Source organism: Glycine soja, chromosome 9 (assembly GCF_004193775.1).
Source record: "Glycine soja cultivar W05 chromosome 9, ASM419377v2, whole genome shotgun sequence".
NCBI lineage: Eukaryota > Viridiplantae > Streptophyta > Magnoliopsida > Fabales > Fabaceae > Glycine > Glycine soja.
The window spans coordinates 23,846,747-23,873,835 of NC_041010.1; the positions used below are offsets into that span (position 1 = coordinate 23,846,747).

Here is a 27,089-nt window from a genome sequence, read left to right on the forward strand (position 1 = left end):
TGATCGCATAGGGGTCCTAAGTCGAACGTCTTTTTCTTTTTTATTTCTCTCAGCCTCAATGTTCTTTTCTACCTATTGTTTCTTGTAATTCAGCTATTGTTAATTTTCAAATATGGCATAAGCGCTTGGTCATCCAAACTCTTATATACTTCATGACTTACCGAAATATGGTGTTCTTAGCAATAAAATTTGCCCATCTCTTAGTGTTGTTCAATTTGATTGCAATTCTTGCAAACTTGTGAAAAGTAAAATTCTACCATTTCCAATTCATAAATCAAAGGTAAATTAGCCTTTTGATATGATTCATAGTGATATATAGGGGATTGCACCGGTTTATATCCCATGCTAATTACAAATACTTCATCACTTTTATTGATGACTATACGCATTTCACTTGGGTCTATTTTTTGCGCTCTAAAGATGAAGCATTCTCTGTTTTCAAAAAATTTCATGCCTATGTTCGTACCCAATTTTCTTCCAAGATTAAAATTTTACGTTCTGACAATGAGGGGAATTTACATCTCATTTATTTCAAGAATTCCTGCAGACAAATGATATTTTATCTCAAAGGTCATTTCCTTCCACACCCCCAACAGAATGAGGTAGCTGAAAGGAAAAATCGTCATCTTTTTTATGTTGCTCATACCCTTTTGTTGAAATCTTTTGTGCCACCTCGATTTTGGTGTGAGGCTTTCTCCACTACTATCCACCTTATTAATCGCCTGCCTTCTTAATCATTAAACAATGATTCTCCCTTCTTTAAGTTATTTGGTCATAAACCCACTTATTCCAATCTATGCACTTTTGTTTGTATTTGTTATGTCCACCTTCCCCCACAAGAATGCACCAAACTCAACTCAATCTGTTAAATGTGTTTTTCTTGGTTATTCTACCCACCATAAAGGGTTTGTGTGTTATCATTCTAATCTACGTAGGCTTCGAGTTTCTAGAAATGTCATCTTTCAAGAAGATACATATTTTTTTCCAACTAACAGAGACACTTCCTCTTCTACATCCACATATGTTTCCGCATTTCCTAACAATTCTATAAGAAAACCAACACCACAACCTTTATTGGTGTATCAAAGACGTTAGGCTGTTCCACCAAATCCACCATCCATGCCTCAAAGGCATCCTCCCAATCAATCTTTGGTTGTTGATCCAGTGCTTCATCCAGCACCAGCTCCTTTACGTTGCAGTACTTGCATTAGTAAACCACCATAAAAAGTATGGTTTTTCTTCCCCTTTATCATTGACAACAAATATAACATATGTTCCTATTCCTTATTCTTATAGACAAGCCATTGAGCATACATGTTGGAGAGAAACTATTGAAACAAAACTTCAAGCACTAGAAGAAAATCAAACATGGGATGTTGTAACCTATTCTTTTTCTGTCAAACCCCTGGCAATAAATATGTATTCAATATAAAGCTTCATTTAGATGGATCAATCAATTTATACAAGGCCAACCTGGTTGTTCTTGAAAATAAGCAAGAATTTGGCCTTAATTATGAGGAGACTTTTGCACTTGTGGTCAAAATGACTATTGTGGGCACTATTCTTGCCATTGCTGCATCTGAATCTTGGCAAATACACCAAATGGATGTGAAGAATGCATTCCTCCATGGTGAACTCAAGGAGTAAATTTACATCAAACTTCCTATCGGTATGCCTTCACCTTTGCCTAATGTTGTTTGCAAATTAAAGTGTTCTTTATATGGATTGAAACAAGCATCGAGAATATGGTTTGAAAAGTTTTGCACAACACTGCTTGGTTTTTCCTTCATACAAAGCAGGTATGATCTGTCACTTTTCATACAAAGGAGCTTAAAAGGAAATGTCATACTTCTTGTTTATGTGGACAATATTGTGGTCATCGGATCAAATCAGGAGGCTATCAGTACAATCAAGAGACTGTTGCATTCAACTTTCCGCATGAAAGACCTTGGCCAACTCACTTATTTCTTGGGATTAGAAGTACACTTTCAACAAAAAGGCATTTTTGCCAATCAGCACAAATATATTCAAGATCTAATTCAATTAGATGGTCTCACTAATTCTACTTCTATTGACACTCCAATGGAAATTATCATGAAATTGCAATGAGATGAGGGTGAGCTTCTACAAGACCCAACTTTCTATCGTAAGTTGGTTGGAAGTCTTATTTACCTAACCATCACCAGACCAGACATCTCATTTTTTGTCCACACAGTTAGCAAATTCATGCAATTTGCATCTTTCAATAGTACACTGTATTATTAAGTATCTACTTGGTACTTCCAACCATGTTCTTTTCTTCCCTACTTGTGCATCAACACAACTTTAAGCATATGGTGATTTTGATTGGGCTAGATGTCTAGACACACGAAAATCCACTATTGGTTGTGTATTTTCTTAGGGGAAGCTCCTATCTCTTGGAAATTCAAGAAACAAGACTCAATCTCCAAATCATCCACTGAAGTAGAATACCGCGCCATGTCTGCTGCATGCTCTAAGATTATTTGGCCACACAGTCTCCTTTCAGAGCTTGGTTTTTCACAAACAAAACCAACTCCACTGTATGCTGACAATACAAGTGCCATTCAAATTTCCACAAATCCTGTTTACCATGAAAGAACGAAGCACATAGAGGTTGATTGTCACTCAATTTGGGAGGCATATGACCATTAAGTTATCAACTTGCCTCATGTTTTTACATTTGTTCACCTTGCCTCATCCTTGACACACCAGGGCCTTAATTTCCTGGTCAGCAAATTGATTCTTTTGGACTTACTAGCATCAATTTGAGGGGGGATATCAATGGAATTTATTAGCATAATATTAGTTATTAATTGACACAAATTGCATAATATTTGTTATTATTGGCACAGATTTGTTGGTCATTCAAAACAACAGATCTTACATGATTATACAACTGTAATTATCTCTTTAATTAGTTATCTTTGTTGTAGGATAACATTTATTGCAAATTGCCTATTTAATGCACAAATGTAGAAATCAAATTGTATGAGCACTATTTAATGCAAATTCTCCATAGGAGAACATACAATGTTCATATGCAACTTTCTTAGTTTAATAGAAAACTTATTCTAGGAACATATCTTTTATCATTAATGTCAACTATATAGTTAACTTGATTACTAAAAAATACAAATACTAATTAATTAATAAGCCACAAGCATAAAATATAATTCACAAAATATTATTATTTGTATTTTTTTACTACTTATCACTTCATGTGTGTGTGTGTGCGTGTGTATTTAGGGATTTGATTCCAATTCTATGCATATGGAAAAAAATCTATTGAAAGATGCCAATTCCTCAAATGGATCTTTATACATTGAGGTGGATGAGTAATTGACTCTTAATCGAGAAATACCTTAAATTCATTAAAAGAATTTTCTTGACATACCTATTTATGTTTAATTTTTAATATAATATGCTATGAATAAAAAATTCTTTAAAAAGTTAATAATTTTATCATAAAATCATATATTTACAAAAATGTTATTGTTCTAACTAGATTCTGAAGTGTTCTCTAGACCAATCCTCACCAACAATCTGATCTCCTACTCAGTATGTCGAGTTCCTTCAGGCAGTGTGGGTGGTACCTGTAAAGGTACTTCGACACTCAAATCAGTAAATGAATAATAGAGATAGTAGAGTTAGAAGATATCTTTACCTGTAGTGTAACCCCTTATTCTGAAGTATTCTCTAGATCGATCCTCACCAACAATCTGATCTCCTACTCAGTATGTCAAGTTCCTTCAGGCGGTGTGGGTGGTACCTGTAAAGGTACTTCGACACTCAAATCAGTAAATGAATAATAGAGATATTAGAGTTAGAAGATATCTTTACCTGTAGTGTAACCCCTTATTTATAATAGTAAAGTTTTTCAGTTATTGGAATGAGAAGTTATCTAGTTGTGAGTAATTGGGTAAGCTGTTATTATCCACTATCTTTTGGCCAGTACACAAACCCTCCAAGCCACGAGCATAATTTGTGCAATTGTGCAAAGTGACTTAACGAAAAAGTGTGGCTTGTATTCTGGAAAGCCAACATATGTAATGTAAGAGGCTAAAAAGCTTACATAGGTGTATACTAAATATAGCATAATTGAGTAATAATGTAAATGTAATGTAAAGTTCAAAATGAATGAGCATGGTTGAATATCCTCGATGGCTTCTGATTTGAGATACAAATACAAATTTGTAGCTCACTTTCTTATTTCCTATTATGTTTCATGTACATTTCATTGACTATGTTACTCCTTATAAAGTAGTAATTGCTCTGTTTCTTTATGAAATAGGAACCCGGTTAATTTCAATTTAGTGTACATATGATTATGTTTTTCTAATTAATCTTGATGCTTTAATCTGTATCGTTCTAATTTTATTGTAAGCTTCAATTATGTGATTTAATAAAAATTAAAAAAAGAACCTAACAGTTTCTCCAATTGTCAACCCACAAGTCTCTTTTTGATAACCCATTACTTGTTCATTGTTTAGCCTATAAAGCATTAAAGCACCATGATAAGACACTACACAACTACAACAAAACATATGAAATTAATCTAAAATTGACAGATTGCAGCATTGTTCAATTCAAGTTGGACATCACGTGCTTTTCACATTCCTATACAAAGCCTTGAAAGAAGTAAAATGAAAGAGTAAACATGCATGCCAAATCTTTATATATTTGATGATCCAATTTAAGTTATGCTGCTTTAACCTGAAAAACTTTCACCAGTTATCAACATAGGCTACATAAGCTTTCACAAGTAAAAAAAGCACAATATTTATAGCTACAATGCTTCCCCATTTACGGAGTTTAAAGTTACAGAGGGGGAGAAGTGGGAAAAGGCAACAACAATCAACAATATGATATCTTTCTGAAAATGATTTGTGCACCATATTGAGGCTGCAAAGTCACAAATAGTATAGGAGCATGCATATAGTTTGGAGATAGCACAAAACTGTAACTTTGAATGATCAAAGCAAGAGCAATCTTTGCCTCAACCAATGCCAAATTTTGCCCCACACAGATTCGAGGGCCTAATCCGAAGGGAAAGAATGCGGCCAAATGTTTTCGAGGCTCACTAAATCTCATCGGATTGAAGTTATGGTAATCTTCTCCCCAGATTTCTCTGTCATGATGAACAGCAGTCAATGCCAAAAAGAGTTGAGTCTTAGCAGGAATATTAATGCTTCCAAGCATCACATCTTTAGAGGCTTGCCTCATTAGCATTACTGCTGGAGGATAGAGCCGAAGTGTTTCGTTAATTATCATGGTAACCTGTTGGAAAATGTAAACCAATAATAGTAAATGAAAATGGACCAGAATTTGGTACTCAAGGATATTACTTAATGTATTAAGTCTATGAACTTGATTGTTTGATTCAATTGTTGATCCGGTGCAGAAACTGATTACTTCAATATACCACACAATTTTACAGATATTTAGCTGCATGCTTAATTAATTTCACTGAAATCATTTATTTCCAGTTGATGTTTCATTTTGATTCTACATCCATGGCCAAATTATTCTGCATCTCTGCTTCAATAGCTTTATATACCCCAGGTTGAATTGGTAGCAGATCAGTTGACTAATGAGAAATCATCTAGATGTATTTATTAACAAATCACTGTGATATAACCAGCATTGAACAGAGTAAATGTATTTGAATATTCATTCTCACACTGATATAAATTTATAAACAGATGCATTATACCGATTCTCTTCAAGGCAAACAACAAAAACTGAACTTACAATCTTAAGGTCATTTAAATTGTCTGCAGCAGGAAGTCGATTGCGTCCAATGACATGAAGAACTTCTTTGCGTGCCTTGCTTTGCCATTCCTGATGTTTTGCTAATAGAAGAAGTGCCCAAGTCAACAAATTAGCAGTTGTTTCCTTCCCAGCAAAGTAGATGGTTTTACATTCATCTATAATTTCTTCCACACCTAACTTTTCTTCTCCCCCAGCATCATTCTTGTAGGAACACATCAAAGAACTTAGTACATTTCTTGCATTTTCTCTTGTATTGCTCTTGGTCTCAATCAACTTGAGAATTGATTCACGTGTTTCTTTTTCTAGTCTCCACCTATCCTTGTTCTTCTTAGTTGGCAAATACCTATTGTTTTATCATTATTTCCAGAATAAAAGGGGGGGGGGGGGGGGGGGGGGGGTAAAACTGTAAAATACTAAAATAACTTTGTGCCAAGTATGCTATAAACTTTATTTGGAGACATCTATAACCAAATTGTTATTTATAATTTATCATTCAAGGCCTGGAACAAATAAATTTATATGTACTAGTGTTTCTCATCTTAAATTTAGCTAAAAGCAAGAGATTGAATTGAACAACCAACAAGTTAGAAACTATTGGATCAATTTTGTAGAATTCATTAATTGATAAATGCCCTGAAGTTGGTTTATTGGGACAACATCTTGAGTTATAATGTTTTTGTTTTTCTTATTTATTACCTGAGTTGATTAGTAAGGTTGGTGCTAAGGAAAAAAAAAGGGATGGACATAAGATCGTTGGTTTGATATAGTAAATATCTTGCACCCACCTACTGATTTTTATTTTGTAATTAATGGTGTCCATGCATACTGCACCACTGAAAAAATAAGTGTAAACCATGGTTTTAAATTGCGGTTGTGGTGAGCCAAAAAAACCTTTACATTGTGGGCAATTGCGAGAAAGTACAGCTGATCCAGTCACAATTGTGGAGTGTCAAAATACCTTGATGTTGGGGACCGCTATTTAAAACCATGGTGTAAACCATCAATTTCATCCTTGAACTATGACTCTCTCTAAGTAATCCCTAAAGTAAATAACCTTCTTAAGTAGTCCTAGCAATATTAGAAATCATGCTAAGTATTTCCCCAATTATTAGAAAACCCTTCAAATTAGTCCCCAAACTTCGCTGAAATGCATCAGTTTAGTAACCCAAGTGATAGATATTCAATACTACAAGAATTACTTGAATAATTTTATTACTCTAGGGACTACTCAGGGAGAGAGTAATACTTCCAGGACGAAATTGGTAGTTTATTTGTAATTCCCAGGCTGTGAGATTGTAACATGAAATAAAATTCTACTCTTTTTTAGGATTTAGTTACAAAAAAAATGTTAAAAGAAGAGTTGGCAAAGTAACCTGAATCCAGGGATATACACACTCCTAACTGCTTGTGAGAAAAGATGCATTTGTTGCTCCTGCAAGTTGAAAATATGCTTGCCCTCTTCATAATTGCTGCCAAAAGCAGTCCTTGATATTACATCTGCAGAAAGATCATGAAGCTCTCTCAGCACATCTATCTCAAATTCATCTCTTCCTCCTCTTTGGTCCTCCCAGCTCTCCAGCTTCTTTGTCACACTTGCCACAATATCAGGCACCCATCCCTGCAACACTTTTCATGACTCTTTCATTAATATTCTGTCAAGTCCTTAAATCACAATTACAAGCTGGCATGTGAACAAAAAGAAACTAACATGGGAGAGAAACTTTCTTGTTACTTTAGAACAAAGTCTGAATGGCACCAATAGTTTTTGTAAGATCACACTAAAAATAAACTGCTCATTTTAGTCTCTCTCCCTCTCATCTTGAACTAATGAATGTAAGACAAAAAATAAAAAATAAAAACTCAGTTTTAAAAGTATTTTTAAGCTCAAACTACCGAATAACTTCTATTTTTTAAAAAAACTCTTATTATGAGTTTTGATTTTAAATTAACTTTTAAACTATAAAAAAACTAGGTCAAACATTTATGAGTTAAAAGTTAAAACATATTGTACTACCTTAATGATAGAGTTTAATTCTATACGCCAAAGTGTGTATGATTTACCGTCAACTAATAAGAAATTATGTATATATAATTTCTTAGCTAATTATTATAAAGACCAATAAAATTATTACAAATAAGATTTTATTATTAGTTGACATAAGATTTTATTATTAGTTGACAATGCAATTTTTTTAAAATTATAATTACATGTATTATATATAGATACTCTTAAAATTAAGAACAAACAAATAAATTTATTTCTGAAAGTGTGAGACGTTAACAAATTGGTCATTGAAAGATGAAAATTTCAACTTTAGTCCCTAAATGTATAAAGCATGTTTAATGACAAATTGGTTTCTAAATTTTATAATTTAATGTTAAATTAATCCTCTAAAAATATAATTTATTGTTAAACTAATCCTTAAATATTACAAAATGATATCATAAATTTAATTACATAATTAATTTGTTGCACTTTAAATTTATATTTTTCATGTTTTAAGACCGAGTTAGTAACTGTCTCATACTTTAGTGAACGAATTTCATTATTTACCCTAAAATTAAACTTCAAAATAAAGAAGAAGCTTCCAAGAAGCACTGTACCTTAACAAGCTCCAAGTTAAAGGCGAGGTTTATGATCCTTCTGTGAAGGGCCCACTGGTCACCCTCGAGGCCCACAAGGCCCTGTCCAAAGAGCAACTTGGACTGAGGGTTGAACGGAACTTTCACATACTCCCCGCGCGTGTTCATGAGCACCTCCTTAATCATGTCCGGTTCGGTTACCGCCAACCGCGGCGTCGAACCGAACCAGTACAAGAAAGTTTTCCCATACGCGCGAGACCACCGGTCGTAGAATGGAGCCACGCGTCCCATGATGTCGTGGTGGAACGGAGGAGGGGATGCACTTGCCTCTGACTTGGCTTCTGCGTAGAGCCGTCGGATCTCTGATGTATTTCCGAAGATCGGACGGTAGCCAGGGCCCCCTATCCCTTGCCTCTTGAAGTGCCGCTCTGTTCTCCATGGGACCCAGAAATTTGAGTAAAAAAATTTCGCCGCGTAAAAGACGAGGAGAGTTACAGCGGCGAGTAAAAGATTCATGTTGGTTTGACAGTGAAAGTGTGACTGGGAGACCTGAGATTGAAGAGAAAAGATGTTAGCTAGTTGAGACTTGAGAGTAAAAATAGAATAAAAAAGAAGTGAATAAAAGGAAGAACGAGCGTTGACTTTTAAGGTTGAGAAGGAAGAAAAACAATTGAAGCATTGAAGGGGTGATTGGTGAAGTGAAACATTGCCTTGTTTGTTGTGTGGTAAGATAAGTAGAAAAAGAATTCAGAGCAGCAGGAAGAAATGCAATGGCAACTCTTTCTATGAGCTACGATTAATTACAACCAGAGTGATCAATCAAGAATTCAAGATGTGTCTGTAGCCTTTGCCCGCCGCAAGATTTAACATCATTGTGGTTTAAAGATTGACTTAACTATAATTGGTCGTTTAATTATATTTTAATATTTGATTTCTTAATTATTAAAAAGTTTAATTTTATCTTTTAATTATTTAAAATAAATTAATTATATCTTCTTTATCTTATCAGTTAATTATTTAAGGAAAATTAATATTTTTTCATATTAGTTGTCAACACAACTGTTATAAAATGCTATATAACAATTGTATAATTTATTAAGCCTTAATAATTTTACAACATGCATGATTGCTATTTTAAAACATTTTAACTGTTTTTTTTGTTTTATTTTAATCTTCATCTATAAATTAACTATTTTTCTTTTATTAGTTCCACCTAATTCCCTAAAGTTGAGTTTTTATATGATTTCATTAATGATTAGTTACAATAACGACAAACAGTTTCGGATAACCTTTTTTTTTTTTCTGTAAGCATTTTTTCTAAGAGATAAGCATTTAACTTTTATTACAATAAATTAAAACTTTTTTCATAACTTGTAATTAGTTTATGGATTGACTTTTATTGAATTCTCTCTTTATGAAGTTGAGATGCATAAACTGAGGAGAAATTTTTAATTTATTTTACTTTTTTTATATTTTCTCCTCCACAAAAAATTTATATACAGAAAAAATTATTCAAATAAAATTTGAAACATAAACGTTTTAGGTACCAAACTATACATTAAATAGAATAAGACGAATAAATATGTTATAATAAGAGTGTAAAAATTAAAACTTAAATAAAAAATTTTATAATAAAAATGGTTTGTAAATAAAGTGTCACTTACATCAAATCTATGTTATAAAAATCAATTCAGTCATCGATAAGTCGAGATAATGAGTTAATAGATCGATCATCGAACTAATAATAAAATTATAATATAATATATATTATTATAGTATAAACATATAATATTATTATTATTTTCTTCAATAGAGCATAAACAATATAAAGTGAGACCATATTAAAAATAATATATACTATAGTTTATATTATATATTTTACTAAAAATAACTGTGTTGGTTTAGTGGTTAATGAACATTTAAAACAGTCCAAAATCTTGGATTCAAGTCTCCTTAAGTCCTTTTTTTAAAACTCCATCCATAGATTAATATATATATATATATATATATATATTAAATTTATTAAGAGTATAAAGTTAACAACTATTGTATCTTGCTTCAGTGGTTGGTGAACGTTGCTTGTGTTTGAACTTGGGTTATTTTTTATTTTTATAGGATTTTAGTTAGTAGCCATATATGAAGCAACCTGTCCCGGGTTAAAAACGAGTCTGAGCCACCGGTTTTTAACCAAACCGCCTGGGTCTCAACAGGTGGTTCTGGATCTAATGCACAACTGATCCGTTAAAGCAGCTTAACCCGATGACATTATGTTGAACTTTATGCTATTTCATTTTAGTTTTTTAGTTACTAAAAAGTCCAACAAATAGTTTCTTTTATTACTGTTTTTCTTTTTATTTTTTTATTCAGAAGAAGTTCAACAACATTGTTCTTGTGTTGAAGGTAAATCACTAATATTTGTTAAAGTTGCTCCACATTATTTTGAAAATTAAAAATAACACAACCTGGGTTGATTGCTATTTTCTATTTTTATAGGATTTTAGTTAGTAACCATATATGAAGCAACCTGTCCCGGGTTAGAAACAGGTCCGAGCCACTAGTTTTTAACCAAACCGCCTGAGTCTCAATAGGTAGTTCTAGGTCTAATGCACAACCGATCCATTAAGCAGCTCGACCCGATGACATTAAGTTAAACTTTATGCTATTTCATTTTAGTTTTTTAGTTACTAAAAAGTCCAACAAATAGTTTCTTTTATTACTGTTTTTCTTTTTCTTTTTTTATACAGAAGAAGTTCAACAACATTGTTCTTGTGTTGAAGGTAAATCACTAATATTTGTTAAAGTTGCTCCACATTATTTTGAAAATTAAAAATAACACCCATTGAAATATTTTGGCTCTATTCCTCAATCTGTCTGTTGGGAATGTATCAGGGGAGAATGTATCTAGTGAGAACCTGATCTATACCTATATCTATTTCTATATCTATTTCAATTTATAGTGAGTGATGAGAATTATAATATCTATATTCTATATAACTATATAAGACCATTATTTAAAGTTTGTTAGAGGTTTACGATCACTTAAAAAAGCCAAGTACATTCATCTTTTAACCATTGACATTCATATGTATGCATGATCCCAATTTACTGTTTTCATTTCTCACTATTTGTTCCCTATATGCGAGTGCACGTGCACCTGCATATGCGGTTACAACTAGCTAAGCATAAAGTATTCAAAAGAATTAGCTTATCAACTAAAATTACATGGTACAGGAGGGAAACTTAAACCTGCTAGTGAACTAATGCCAACATACAAATTCAGTATTTCTTTTCCTTTGAAAAATTTGCAAAATTCAGTAGAATGACTTAAAATTCTTGTAATCCCCCCAATAGGCAACAGCTTAAAAGTTAATTTCTCGTCTCTCTGCAAAAAACTTTCCCATGAATGTTTGGTCAGAAAGAAGGGCAAGCCACACTCCAGTATCAGCCCCTTCCTCAACAGTATTGTTCCCTGCATAACCTGTAAGAGCTGTTTTCACCCAACCTGGGCAATAGCAGTTAATATAGATTTTTTGACCTTCTGGTCTCTCAGAAAGCTTCCTTGCCATAAGCCTTGTATATGCATTAACTGCAAGTTTGGACACCGAGTAGTCAGTGTATACTTGAGGCCACCCCTCTGTAGTCCAAGTTCCATCCTCAGCTTGTTGTAGAAATGTAGACAGAGTCATGCCAATAAGTTCCTCTGAAAGGGATTCTACATCACTCAGTTGCTCCCTCAAGGCTACATTGCTGATTCTCTATCACTCAAAACAAAACACTATCAAATTTATGTCTAGCAGAAGTCATATAACATGCAATGAGTCCAATACAATCTCTGATAAAATATAAAATATTTTACCACAAACTGTATGCTTAATTTAAATAAATTGTATACAATTACAGCACTAGAGGTTGTATGGTATAGACGCTTATGATCTCCCCCTCTATGCCCTGCGGTAAAGATTCCTCTAGCGTTATGGCCTTTACAACAACAAAGTTGTCCATTGATCAAATGGTTTCGTGGATTGGATTTTATTTGATTGTTTACAGCTCCATTGCGTGTGCTTGGGGTAGAATTGTAGAAATCAAAAGAATTTTTATTCTAATTCAAGGAAGAATAGGTCTGGCCATAGGAATTTTAGTCCAAAATATGAAATTTACACTACCACTACTATAACCAACAACTTTACCAAAATGAAATTTATGTCAGCCTCGGCAAGCAATCTTGAATGATAATACATGAAGGAAAATATGTTACAATTTATAGAACATGAATATTTATGTGTGAAAAAACATGTTTTGACCTCTATAAGAAAACAGAGATTTTACTTTGATGATGCTCGGAGAAGTCCAAGCAAGAAAATGAAATAACCATGAGAGTACTAACAAGGGAAAGAATCTAACATCAAGTCATCAAAACTTTTTTAACATTTTTTAGCTAACTGTGTAAAGAGCTTTACTTACATTCCGTCTTCCATTTAGTCGACCAAGACGTGAGCTTACATTTACAATACGCGCACCAACAAGGGATGGCTTCATCAATGAAATAATAGCTTCAGTCATACGCTTGGTGCCATAATAATTTGTTTCAATAACTTTACGAGCATTTTCGACTGAGTTATCAGACCCAAGATTAAAATTAACACCAGCATTATTTACCTGCAGGTAAATGATATTGCTCAGAAGCATAAAATAAGGATATGCATTAAACCGCATTCTTCATGCTTCCTTGTAAAAATTAACTATCTTAGTGTGTTTAATTCCATGTTTATCATATTTAGATTTTCTATGAAGTATGAACAAAATCTAAAACAAATTTATTTTAAGAACATAACACAAAAGATAAGCCAGAAGTAATTAAAATGGATACATCAGCTAGATAGATCCCAACAGCACATGCAAACTTAGTTAAAAACAGACCAACAATATCGAAGAAATGGCATCGTAGAAACTGACCAGAATATCTAAACCACCACAATTTTCCCGCAACCACTCAACAAACTGGTTGATGGATGAATAGTCTACTACGTCAAGTTGATGATAAACCACACTGAGACCACCTTCTTGCAAAGCCTTAACTGATTCAACACCAGCACTAGCGTCTCTTGATGTCAGTATGACAGTCAATCCATGAGTGGCAAGTTGTCTACAAATCTCAAACCCGATTCCTCTATTTCCACCTGTAACCACAGCCACAGTTTCCTTGGACCACCACCTATGAATATTCAAATCAGCAACAATTTTGAACAAGCTATGGAGATCAGAAGAATATTCTGTACTTCCAGAAACTACGGATGGTTAAAGGCCGAAACAACAATTTCATCAAAACACATGCTTGCTCAATTGGCAACACTCTCAGGCTGAGTTCAATTATCCAACATAACATTTGGACATTCACTTGAAACTAAACAGTTTTTTAAATCACTTCCCTGTAGGTGCTTTAAATTGAATGTCTGGATGAAGGGGTCTGCGCAAAGGTCATCATGATATATTAGCATGAAAATGAGATAAAAACAACTTTTGTATGCACAACTATTTCCCCAGGAAAGATATCAACACATGTTTTTTCCAACACCCTCTTTATTATTTAGAGCATCTCCAATGTAGGTGTTTCATAAGTTGCTTAAAATTAAGCAACGCTGCTTAAACAAAATTTTATCATTGAAGTAGATGACTTGACAGTGTGTTGCTTAAGTGAGTTGCTTATATAAACAACCGTTGCTTAATTCATTCTTACCGATTAAAGAACCACTTTTAATTACAAAAATTAATGTGGTTCAAGTTAAGCACTCATTCTAGCAACTTTAACATTGGAATAAATTTTTTTGGAAAGTTTTTAAATTTATGCGGCATTGTTGGGCTCACAAATTTTAGATAAGCAACTCATTTAAGCAATCATGTTGCAGATGCTCTTAGTGAAATACAGTAAATGATGTAAGTCCTGCCCCTTATTTAGTGGGATTGACATGTTATATCACGAAATAATAAAGAATATGTTGCTAGTATTCTTTGAATTCATGGTTTCACCTAAGATTAAGGTATCCCATTTAAGATTTTAACCAACAAATTAGAATAAAACATGCTGCCGGTGCACAATTATGACAAAGAGTTGGATGTAAAATGCTTATATTCAATAATTGGAGAATAGATAGCAATAATGTAATTGCAATTGTAGGATATATTATATTTCAGTTTAATAAAAAGCAAAAAATAATATATATATATATATATACACACACACACACATCAAACTAAAAACAAAACTGGTTCTGTTTGCAGAAATAAGTTAGTAGGTAGCGTAAGTCAGTGCGAGTTGTTGTGGATTTCAAAATCCGAAACGAAAAAAGAGAAAGGGAATTGCAAAATAAAAGAACCTCTGGTGATGAGAATAGGGAATGGTCCTCTGAAGGTGTATCTCTTGCAATCGCTGTTCTCTTCGTTCCTTAGCTTTTTCTTTCTTCCCCATCTCTCTGTCTCTCTCTCTGTCTTTTCTCTGTCTCTTTCTCGAGATGAAGAGACAGAATAGTTTCAGTTTGGTGTCTAGATCTTGGGTGAATTAGTTTTTTGTTTAATCTAAATTTTACTGTTCAACTTCTATTATTTTGAAAATTTTATTACTAAAATTTTATCTTTGGAAGTTTTTATAACCAACTAACATATAGAAAGTTATTTTAAGTTATTTTTTACATTAATTATAACTATAATCAATTAATAAAAATAAAAAGTGATTTTTTATATTGTTTTTTAAGTAACATAATAACAAAATGCATAAAAAATTGAATGTTAAAATTTATAAAATATTAAAAATTAGATGGTAGAATTCATTAAAAAAAATTTGAGTGATAAGATTTATAAAATTATTAAAATTGAATGATAAAATTCATGAAAATAAAACTTAAGTGATAAAAGTTTGGTAGTAAAATTTGTAATTAAATCTTAATTTTTAAATAATTGATATTTATAAGATGGTTAATTTGTAATGGAAAGCAATATTTTATGCTATAGTTTAATTAAAAACATTTTAATATAATTTATAGTTTTATAAAAGTTTTAAGGTTAAATTACTTAAATCCTTAAGCTATTTGAGAATTTTTAAATACATCTCTATTTTTTTAATTGGGCCCTAGATTAAAAAAAGAGTAGATAATTGAAGTTATGAGAATTGCTATTTCTACTTTCCCCTTGTTACTAATCCACTTCCTCTTTTTTTTTTCCAACAATACCCTAAAAGTTACACTCCTCCCCCTTATTTATCAATGCTGCTTCACGACCAGAATAATACACCCTCTTTCATCACTCTGCGTGCCAATTGGGAAGAGCACATTTAATCAAAATTCACAACAACTCCAATCCTTCTCAATTCTCAACGTGAACCTAGCACGAAGAGAGATTCTAGAGAGCACTTATTGGAAATTCGGTGAGATACATACTACAGGTCATGGTGTTAGTTTTTTGTATGAATGTTGTTGGTTTTGGGCCATATGGAAGTTTGATATTGTTTATTAGAATTCTTGAAGGTGTTTCTTGTAGATTAAGTGGAAAAAACAAGTTTTATGTATTTTGTGTTTAGCCATTGTTTTACATTTTGTGCGTGAATTGGTTCTGTTTAAAAAAATATGTTTAGTCTAAAAAAAATCAAAATAATTTTATTTTATATTTTTATTAATGATGATGATATTTTTTTTTGGGTATTTTGGGGTGATGAAGAACTTGAAGGTGTTTAACAACCTTACTCTGACCTACAAAACAATTGGTTGGTGAAGCGTGAACGAGCAGTGTATTTTTCAGGTATTTTTGTAAAATATAAATTAAAAGGGAGTGTAATAGAAATATAGAGGAGTAGAAATAAAAATATTTTCTTTTTTTTGGTGACAACAATTATTTGGCCCAACAATTTTTAACTTTTTAACTTGTTAAAGTTAAAAATAAGAACTTAAAAAAGTAGAAGTTATTTGTCAATTTTTTTTTTACTTAAAAACTCATTTTAAGCTAAAAGTTGTTTGGTAAATTTTTTTTATAAAAAGAACCAGTTTTATTTTGTTCTATTTATCTCATCCAATGAAATAATATATTCATAAAATAAAAAATTGTGTAAAATAAATTTAATTCATATTAATTTTTTAAATAATAATAGTAATAATAAATTAAAATATTGAATAACAAATATTTATAAAATTAATTGTCAAGTCAAAAATTAAAATATAACTTAAGACAAATCAAGACACCTAATTATTTTGATTATATGTAAACAAAGACAAATGATAAAAAAAAATATCATCTAATGCATCATTTGATCATAGCCTACTATTTTGCATCTGATACTCCACACAACAAGAAGCATAAGCCATGATCTGATTAGACATTAAGAAAAGTATTTAAGAAGATTATTTATTTCTATATGTCTGAGATTCTATTTACATATGCATTCAAGGTTATCAAACTCTAGAATTTACGTAGAATTGTGAGAGTTTCATAGACTTGACTTGTAGACTCAGCTCATAGACCCATAAGAGTCCACTTCATATAAAAATAAAAAAAAAATCTATAAATAACATACCAATCAAACATTTCAATAATATAATAAATCAAAATAATAAATCATAAATTTTATAATATTTAAATAATCAAGTCTAGTAATGCATCACTACTAGATAATAACTTGTAGATGTTATAGTAGTGGTAGAATATTCCCATCGAGGGTTTGATGTTATTAGAGAACAAGGGTTTGATGTTATTAGAGGTGATAATTTTTGGATTCAGGAACAACACATTAAATGGATGTATGTTGAACACTAAGCAAACAAAAAACTGTAACGCCCTAAAATTTCGCTAACTCTAAAATCTATGTTTAATTGTTTTTATCGTGTTATTTGATTATATGATTGACTTGAATGTATTGAGGTGTGGTGTGAATTAATCATTTGTGATTTGCTTGATGTGGAGGTTGAGTTATGTGGAGTTTTATTGACCTAAGTTGAAATTATGAGATTTCAAATTTTACCCGCAATCCTGGATTTGTTAACAGTTGGATCGTCTTCAAATTTTGACTGTAGGTTCCAAACTCAGGTCCCCAGAATTTGACCATTGGGATTTTTAAACTAACAACTATTGACCTCTCGCTTAGCATGAGAAGAGTGCTAAGTGCAATTCCAAACCGAGAGGGAACTGCGTTGAGCACGAATTGTCGCGCTTAGCACAAGAGGAATTGCTTTCAACATGAATTGTCGTGCTCATCACAAATCCAAACCTGAGAGGAATTGCGCTAAGCGCGAAAAATTGCGCTTAGCACCTAAAGTGGACTCCCGCTTAGTAAGACGAGCTCGCTAAGCGATATCTATAGATTATAAATATGTTATTCAGCGTGAAAAACACAATTTTTCACTCTTTTTCTCTCCAAACACCCACCCAAGCCCTAACACCTCCTCCTCCACCACCCATAACCACCGATGGCCACCACGAGCCGCTGAACCACTACACCGAGAGGAATGTTTTAATCGGAGCAGAATCCTCAGAAACCACCTCAAGGATTCGATGGAGAACAATCCCTCACTCCTTTCTTTCATAGTTTCTCTGAGGTAATCTTGACTTCTAAGCCTTTCTCCTAGTTAGTTTGAGCTTCTCTTAGTGTCTCTTGTGTTTTGCGTATTGTAATAGGGTGTTTTAACACTTCCTTTGCAAAACCCTTGAAAATGAGACATTGTAAAAATTATCTTTTTATAAAATTGATGTTATATTTGTGACCTTCGTTCAACCCTGGTCACATTGGTGTGATCGAAATTTCAAAATGACGTCTCCTTTTAGTAGAATCCGAAACACCCCTTAGCCCTTTATGTTTTGGCAGAGGTAATTGAGTTTAAATGTTGTTATTAACCTTATTTTTGAAATCTATACTAAATTTTCTTTGATTTGATATATAGAACGTTGTGTTTGGACTGACGAATGTGAACGAGAGAGGTCTCTAAACGATGCAAAGAGGAACTGATGAAGAGCTCACAATAGGTGAAGCGAGTTTATTATAATTTACGGCTTTTGATACCATAGTTGGGTCAGGGAACCTAACTATGGGAATGTATGTTTGTCCTTGTTGCATGCTAGTTTTCAAGAAAAACAATATTTTTAACTAATGGGATGCGATACATTTGTTATTGATAAATGATATTATTGTTTTTATTAGACTTGTGTTGTCTGAAGACCCCGGGAGTGTGAATCTCAAGCATGAACTATATATGTATGTATATGCGGAATGTGATTTACTGATGATATTATTATTGATAATATTAATTGATATGAGGTGACATTGATGTTTAAGATAACGTTGATAGAAAATGATGTTGTCATTGAAGATGATATTGATAATAATTGATACAAGACAATGTTGGTATTTATGATAATATTGATATGAAATGATGTTGTTGATAATGTCATTGAAATGAGATGATGTTGATGTTGAGAATGACAGTGAGATGAGATGATGTTGATGTTGAGAATGACATTGAGATGAGATGATATTGATGTTGAGAATGACATTGAGATGAGATGATGTTGATATTGATAATGACATTGAGATAAGATGTTGATGTTGAAAATGTCATTGTGCTGATGTGTGATGTGTATATACATAGGGGGTGTAGTGACCATGATGGATATGCCTAGTGGGAGAAATAGAGTGGTTAAAGAGTTTTAAGTATCTCTAGAGGGGAATGACTTAAAATCTTTAATTGTACATGTAACGACCCGCCTCGTCGCTACGATATCACCACTCTAAACCGCGAGAAAATTTCAATTTTTAAATGAAAACTCCGTTAATTTGCTTATGAAAAATAAAAGTAATTTTTGTCTCAACATACATTCACTAAACAACGCACCATTACTTAAGTGACTATATATATATGTATAGGAATAGTAACTCAGTACACGTCATACACATAACAGAAATTAAATTTGTTCATACATATAATTAAATCTGTGATTTACATCTTTAATTCAACAAGAGAATCATGGAACCAACTATGGAGGAGTTGATTAACAAAAAACAACTTTCTCCTAAAATAATCCCAACGTCATCACGTCGGCTCGGTGGCTCCAGAACAGAATCTCACTTCCTGCATCCTACTGCTATCATTCTGCTCCACGAACAAGGGTTCGCGATCATCACATGTATCAACCACACGATACAAAAATTGCAAGGGTGAATTTATTATAAAAGAAATCAATACAAAGATCAAATAACCACAATTAGAAGAAAACATTATTGTCGCAACCTACCCTTCGACGGGAGGGCGACGCGTGACTCGCGGGATGCGTGTTCCACGAAAGGAATGCGCACGGAGTCGCCACCAACGTTTATTTGAGGAAAACGTCGGAAAAACCGGAAAAGACGCGATCTACGAACTTTTAAGTGAAAGTTTCGGGAGTTGTATTTACGCACGGGGAAGGTGTTAGCACCCCACACGTCCGTCACAAGGGACGGCAGCCTTTAATCGAATGTGCAAACATGACTTTGATTTTTATGTTCCCTTTTACGTCCTTATATCCTTTATACCCTTTATATTTTTCTCTTTTTGTGGTCGACAAGGGTGTTTCCCTTTGCTCCTACGTATTCCTCAATTTGCGATGAGGAAATCAGACCTACGTAGTTCTTTCGGAACAAAGTGTTTGGTTAAGTTGTTTTTGTTTTTTTTGCAAAATATGTTTTATTTGAACAAAAGGTCATTTAAGGTGTTGGACCATTAAACGGTCTTTTGATTTTGAAAGGAGAGAAACGTTAAGGCGTTGGACCATTAACGATCTCTTGGGGTGGTCGACAAAAGCGGGGCTTTTGCTCCTACGTATCCTCAATTGCGATGAGGAAATCAGACCTACGTAGTTCTTTCTTATCAAGTGATTCTTTTTTACTTAAGTGGTGATCATTTTAAGGCGTTGGACCTTAAAAATGATCCATTTTACTTAGTGAGAAATTGAAATGACAAACTTCAAAAAAACCTATTTTTATGGACGAGCTTGACTAGGCGAGTTGATTTTAGCCTTAGTTTCACTTTAGTTATTAATCAATACGATTAAGAATGAGAAATCCCAAAGAGAAAACGTTCGATTGATTTTCCGCTTTATTTTACTAAAAGATGTTTTTTTTATTATTATATCATTTTTTACCTCTTTTTTGGTTTCCAACGTGGTTACGGCACGACCGAACGGTCGGAATTTATTTTAACCGAAGTTAACGGATAATACAATTCAAACGTTCGGTGGAAATTTATTTTATTTTTAAGTTAAGCGAGAAATGACTTAAGTAAAATGGCTTAAGCACGTCAAGAAGGGGTATAAAAAGTAAACAAAACGAGAATAAAAATGCACGAAATACAATGTGGACCACCAAGGGTACATAGAATGAATCGAAAAGCTTGGTTCGAGGTACTTACCCGTTGAAGATCGAAGAACGATGAAGAACGAATGAAGAACGTCGAAGAACGGTTGAAACCTTTGCGAAATTCTTCACGGAAAACGTTACGGAAACGTTTTGGAAGCGCCTCGGCTTAGATTTTCTTCACGGAAACAATTTTTCCAAGCAAATTCGAAAGAGAGAGAAGTGCCTAAGGGGCTGAACCCTTTTCTTCTTCACTTCCTCCCCTATTTATAGCAAAATAGGGGAGGTGGTTGCCGCCCAGCTCGCCCAGGCGAGCTCAGCTCGCCCAAGCGAGCCAGGTTGCTTCCTCCAGAAGCAACAGCCTTCTGGAGGAATATTCTGGAGGGCCCAAGTGGGCCTGGGTGCTATTTGCACCCCCATTTTTACTAAGTACACCCCTCTGCTTTTTTTTGGTGATTCTTTTTTCGTAAAGTTACAGAAACTTACGAATTTCGTAACGATACTTGTTTTCTTTCCGTAATGTTACGGAACCTTGCGGATTACATAATCATCCCCTTTTTGACTTACGGAATGTTACGGAACCTCACTTAATTATGCAACGATGCTTCCATTTGATTTCCGGTGTGTCACGGAAACTTACGGATTGTGCATCAATATTTTTTTTGGTTTTTCGGCATGTCCTGGAATTTCACAAATTGCCTAATGATAGATGCCAAGCACCTCACAAGGACCAAAGAAAGGTCGCATGTCATCAAGCAAAGGTCCCCGGACGCAATTAGGGTATGACAGTTGCCCCTCTTTACTTGTCTTTTATTGGAGATAAAAGGGAAGTAAAGATAAGACACTAATTTCGTTCCTCTCGATTTGACGAGAGTCGCTGGTGACCATAAAATATCCACATTCAAATGACTTGTTGTTCCCGGAATTTCTCAAATTGCCTAATGATGGGTGCCAAGCACCTCACAAGGACCAAAGAAAGGTCGCATGTCATCAAGCAAAGGTCCCCGGACGAAAATTAGTGTATGACACTAATTTCGCTCCTCTCGATTGACGAGAGTCACGGGTGACCATGACTTGTCGTTCCCGGAATTTCTCAAATTGCCTAATGATGGGTGCCAAGCACCTCACAAGGACCAAAGAAAGGTCGCATGTCATCAAGCAAAGGTCCCCGGACGAAAATTAGTGTATGACACTAATTTCGCTCCTCTCAGTTGACGACAGTCGCGGGTGACCATGACTTGTCATTCCTGGAATTTCACAAATTTCCTAATGATGGGTGCCAAGCACCTCACAAGGACCAAAGAAAGGTCGCATGTCATCAAGCAAAGGTCCCCGGACGAAAATTAGTGTATGACACTAATTTCGCTCCTCTCGGTTGACGAAAGTCGCGGGTGACCATGACTTGTCGTTCCTGGAATTTCACAAATTGCCTAATGATGGGTGCCAAGCACCTCACAAGGACCAAAGAAAGGTCGCATGTCATCAAGCAAAGGTCCCCGGACGAAAATTAGTGTATGACACTAATTTCGCTCCTCTCGGTTGACGAGAGTCGCGGGTGACCATGACTTGTCGTTCCTGGAATTTCACAAATTGCCTAATGATGGGTGCCAAGCACCTCACAAGGACCAAAGAAAGGTCGCATGTCATCAAGCAAAAGTCCCCGGACGAAAATTAGTGTATGACACTAATTTCGCTCCTCTCGGTTGACGAGAGTCGCGGGTGACCATAAAATTTCCGCATGTAAATTACTTGTTGTTCCCGGAGGAACAAAAGGTGCAGAAGACTATGTCAGTCTCTGCATGCTATCAAGCGTTCTGTCTTACAGATAGCAAAAGAATGTTTATACGGATAACCACTCGGGTATTTCCGCGTATCATCGGGCCCGCCGCCTCTGGATGACACAAGGGTGCGGATAACCGTAAGGTATCTCCGCGTATCATCGGGCCCGCCGCCTCTGGATGACACAAGGGTGCAGAATGACCAAATTTTGTCTCTGCTTATCATCGGGCCCGCCGCCTCTGGATGACAAAAGGGTGCGGATAACCGTAAGGTATCTCCGCGTATCATCGGGCCCGCCGCCTCTGGATGACACAAGGGTGCGGATAACCGTAAGGTATCTCCGCGTATCATCGGGCCCGCCGCCTCTGGATGACACAAGGGTGCAGAATGACCAAATTTTGTCTCTGCTTGTCATCGGGCCCGCCGCCTCTGGATGACAAAAGGGTGCGGATAACCGTAAGGTATCTCCGCGTATCATCGGGCCCGCCGCCTCTGGATGACACAAGGGTGCGGATAATCGTAAGGTATCTCCGCGTATCATCGGGCCCGCCGCCTCTGGATGAAACAAGGGTGCATGTCACATGACCTCAGGGTCAGTATGACAAAGATTATGGGGCGGCCGACAAAAGCAAGGCTCTTGCTCCTACGTATCCTCCAATGAGGAACTCAGACCTACGTAGTTCTAGATAATTTGTGAGACTTGAAAAGTCTCCATCGGAAAATACTGACATCTCCGGAAAGGGCGCAGATGACCATATTGGCCTCTGCTCGTCAATCACACTTGGGGTGACTGAATGACGAGGTGCGGATAACCGTAAGGTGTCTCCGCGGGCTACCAGCTCTTGGGTCATGGCAACAAAAGGCGGTGTGGTCGACAAAAGCGAGGCTCTTGCTCCTACGTATCCTCCAATGAGGAACTCAGACCTACGTAGTTCTGGACAACTTGTGAGACTTGAAAAAGTCTCGGTGTTTTCTCCATTAAAATGCAAACATTTAGTAAAGAGACAAATATTCCAACTGATTAGAGCAGCATATGCTTTTTTGAGTGAAAAAACAATGCGTCTACCGGGGAAGGAGAGTCTGCTGATGAAACCCCCCATAACCATAAATGAGATTTTGGATGTTTAGCATTTCGTTTCTAAATGACCATTTAGAGGAAACACTGGGTTCAACAAAAATAGAAGAAATTCACTCAAAGTGTATCAATCTCGCACAGGTAAGTGTTTTATCCTAATTCCGAACCATAGATATGTCATGACTTGATTTCACAAATCATTTCCTATCAAATCAAAGATTACATGCGTGATCATGGATCAATAGGACTTCCCTTGGGGATGGGTTCTTTTGGTGGGTTTTTCGGCTTTTGATTGATTTGATTTTTTCTGGCTTTTTTTCTTTTCTTTTCTTATTTGGCGTGAGGCGAACAAGTCACCGACGCACAGGATTTTGGTTGGTAATCAAAGGGAGAAGACCACTTTAGGTCATGGTTTCCTTTCCTTCCTTTTGTTCATTTGGTGTCAATTCTGTATTGTTCAGATATTGTCTGGTCAAAAGACCTTTCTGCACATTTCTTCTATTTCTTTGATCAGGAACTTTCTTTCCTTCTTCTTCTTCCTTTTCTTTTTTTTTTTCTTTCTCCCATTCTTTGATTGGGAATTTTCTTTCTTTTCTTTTTGCTTTCTCCCACTCTTTGATTGGAAATTTCCCTTCTTTTCTTTTTGCTTTCTCTTTGATTTGAAATTTTCCTTCTTTTCTTTTTATGCTTCCGAGGGTAAGGATTGACATTCTCACCCTGGGTCAAGGTTTATGGTGAGTCAGGATTTTGGCTCAAGGCTTGTAGAATGGATAGACATGATACATGTCGGGGTTTGGTTTGGCTCAAGGATAAAAGGGATGCCCCACATTATTTCCATGACACAAAGGCAAAAATGATGATTTGGAAATTTTATGCAAAACTGGTCATGCATGCACCTATGCGGACACTCAAGTGTCAAATTTTTATGGTCATGTGATGCTAGGGCTCAGGATTCATTTCCTCTATTTTTAGTCAACCCAATGTTTCCAAAATATGTTCTTTTATCAATTTGTGCATTCATCCGAGTCCATTTTGGGTACTCGGGAAAATTTCACAGCATTCACCCTTCAGGTGTATACACATTTTTTCAAAAACTAGTTATGATCAGTGAATTTTTTCAAAGAAAAGTTAGAAGTCATCTCTTTTCAAAAGCATGTTGGTTTTTCAGCTAGACAACTTATTTTTCTTTTTTCTCTCTTTTTTTTCTTCTTTTTTTTTTATTTGTTTATTTCTTTTTCTTGTTTGTTTTTTTTTCTTCTCTTTTTTTTTTCATGAGGTATTTTGCTATATACATGCATATCCAAGGTATCTTGCTACCTAAACATACATATATATGTTTTGTAAGGTATTTTTGCTATATACATGCATATCCAAGGTATCTTTCTACCTAAACATACATATATATTTTGTGAAGTATTTTTTGTTTACATACATGCATATCTAAGGTATCTTTCTACCTAAACATACATATATATATTTTGTGAAGTGTTTTTTGTTTACATACATGCATATCTAAGGTATTTTTCTACCTAAACATACATATATATATTTTGTGAAGTGTTTTTTTGTTTACAAACATGCATATCTAAGGTATTTTCACTACCTAAACATACATATATATGTTTTGTAAGGTATGACTACCTTCCGAGCTTGCGCTTGTTTTATTTAAATTCCCAGGATCATGAGCAACTAGGTGCGTCCTACTATAAAAAGTGATCAAATAGCAGGCAGAAATTTAAAAGGTACTAGGTTGCCTCCTAGTAGCGCTTCTTTAACGTCTTGAGCTGGATGCCTTATGACTTGTCGGTCACTGACCTAGTACTTTGCTTACCTTTGGCTTTGGACTTGGTCGCCTATTGGTCGGCCATGTGGTGTAGGCAATACTCAAACCTTTTTGTGGATGAGCAGAGGTGAACTCTAGAGGTGATGGCGGTGCGTCTGTTGCCCGCTGCCGGCCATCGCCAGGCTGCTGTGGTGTTTCGCCCTGCGCCTGCCTGGAGACGCAGAACTTCTTGATGAAAGCTCGATTGGTAGGGGGGACCTGATGACCTTGCTGGGGGCGACAGGCACTCCCTAGAACTGACAGAGACCCGTATTTAGAGCTGGCAACTCCAAGACCCTGTTGGCCTTCTTCTGGTCCACTAGGTGTCTTGCGGGCACAATCCCTGCAAACAATAGATGACATCAGAAATCAGTTGGGGGAGGTGCATACTTACCTATGCCACGACGACATGAACTTGCTGGGGGGAACGGGCACCCTGTAGGGCCGACAGAGGCCCGTAACCAGAGCTGGAAACCCCAGGGCCCTGTTGGACTTCTTCAGGTCCACTGGGTGTCTTTGTGGGTGCGATCCCTGCAAACAATAGATGGTATCAGAAATCAGTTCAACCATATGCATACTTACCCATGTCGGGACGACACAGACCAACTGATACTTTTGCAGGGGGAGATTGGCATTGCGGTTGCTGGGCAGAATGTTGCTAAGTAGTAATGTCATCTATATCTGTGTAAGAGTGGTCATGTTGGTGCGCATGATCCGCACTCGTCTCTTTGCAGCGGCACGGGTGAAATCTTGCCCCGGTATGCATAGTAGCTGTGTGATAGCCTCCCTTTCTGGTTGTGCTCGCACAGTTGGCCGTCCTCCAATATCAGGGGGTGGCCCAGGAACCGTTAAAAAGAAACTACTGGTCCCTTAACCGGGAGTGCAAGTCTTGGTTAAGCATTTAAGGATAGAGGACCTTAAATTCTCTTAAGGTGCGGATGTGGAGCACACTGAAAATGAGGACACGTAGCCCTCTAAAGGTGAGGGCGTGCAACCCTCTCAAGGCGAGGATGTATAGTCCTCTGGAGGTGAGGGCGTGTAGTCCTCTCAAGGTGAGGGCGTGCAGCCCTCTGTTGGCGAGGACGTGTAGTCCTCTAAAGGTGAAGGCGTGTAGCCCTCTGTTGGCGAGGACATGTAGTCCTCTAAAGGTGAGGGCGTGTAGCCCTACGAAGGTGAGGACATGCAGTCCTCTGATGGCGAGGGCGTGTAGCCCTCTGAAGGTGAGGACGTGTGGTCCTCTAAAGGTGAGGGCGTGTAGCCCTACGAAGGTGAGGACATGTAGTCCTCTGAAGGTGAGGGTAACTAGTACCCAAGGCAAGGGCGAGTAGCCCTCTCAAGGCAAGGACGTGTAGTCCTCTGGAGGTGAGGGCGTGCAGCCCTCTGATGGTGAGGACATGTAGTCCTCTCAAGGCGAGGACGTGTAGTCCTCTGGAGGTGAGGGCGTGCAGCCCTCTGATGGTGAGGACATGTAGTCCTCTCAAGGCGAGGACGTTTAGTCCTCTCAAGGTGAGGACGTGCAGTCCTCTGAAGGCGAGGATGTGTAGTCCTCTAAAGGTGAGGGCATGTAGCCCTACGAAGGTGAGGACATGTAGTCCTCTGAAGGTGAGGGTAACTAGTACCCAAGGCGAGGGCGGGTAGCCCTCTCAAGGCGAGGACGTGTAGTCCTCTGGAGGTGAGGG

General features: G+C 35.8%; 2 protein-coding genes across 3 annotated transcripts; both read right to left on the reverse strand.

Annotated features, from left to right (window-relative positions):
- Positions 1-4,675: 4,675 nt before the first annotated feature.
- Positions 4,676-9,235, reverse strand: LOC114368083 (cytochrome P450 734A1-like). 2 transcript variants are annotated; one of them, XM_028325438.1, is made up of 5 exons: positions 9,087-9,235; positions 8,398-8,925; positions 7,167-7,411; positions 5,773-6,136; positions 4,676-5,298 (listed from the first exon to the last, which is right to left on the reverse strand). In XM_028325438.1, the coding sequence occupies exons 2-5, from the start codon at positions 8,890-8,892 to the stop codon at positions 4,876-4,878; spliced, it is 1,527 nt and encodes a 508-aa protein (XP_028181239.1). In that variant the 5' UTR covers positions 8,893-8,925; positions 9,087-9,235; the 3' UTR covers positions 4,676-4,875. The 2 variants fall into 2 exon arrangements, with proteins under 2 accessions (XP_028181239.1, XP_028181240.1); XM_028325439.1 differs by having other exon boundaries at positions 9,019-9,230.
- Positions 9,236-11,433: 2,198 nt separating this feature from the next.
- Positions 11,434-14,913, reverse strand: LOC114425636 (carbonyl reductase [NADPH] 1-like). The gene is made up of 4 exons (XM_028392576.1): positions 14,748-14,913; positions 13,330-13,588; positions 12,838-13,032; positions 11,434-12,131 (listed from the first exon to the last, which is right to left on the reverse strand). The coding sequence occupies exons 1-4, from the start codon at positions 14,837-14,839 to the stop codon at positions 11,736-11,738; spliced, it is 942 nt and encodes a 313-aa protein (XP_028248377.1). The 5' UTR covers positions 14,840-14,913; the 3' UTR covers positions 11,434-11,735.
- Positions 14,914-27,089: the final 12,176 nt, after the last annotated feature.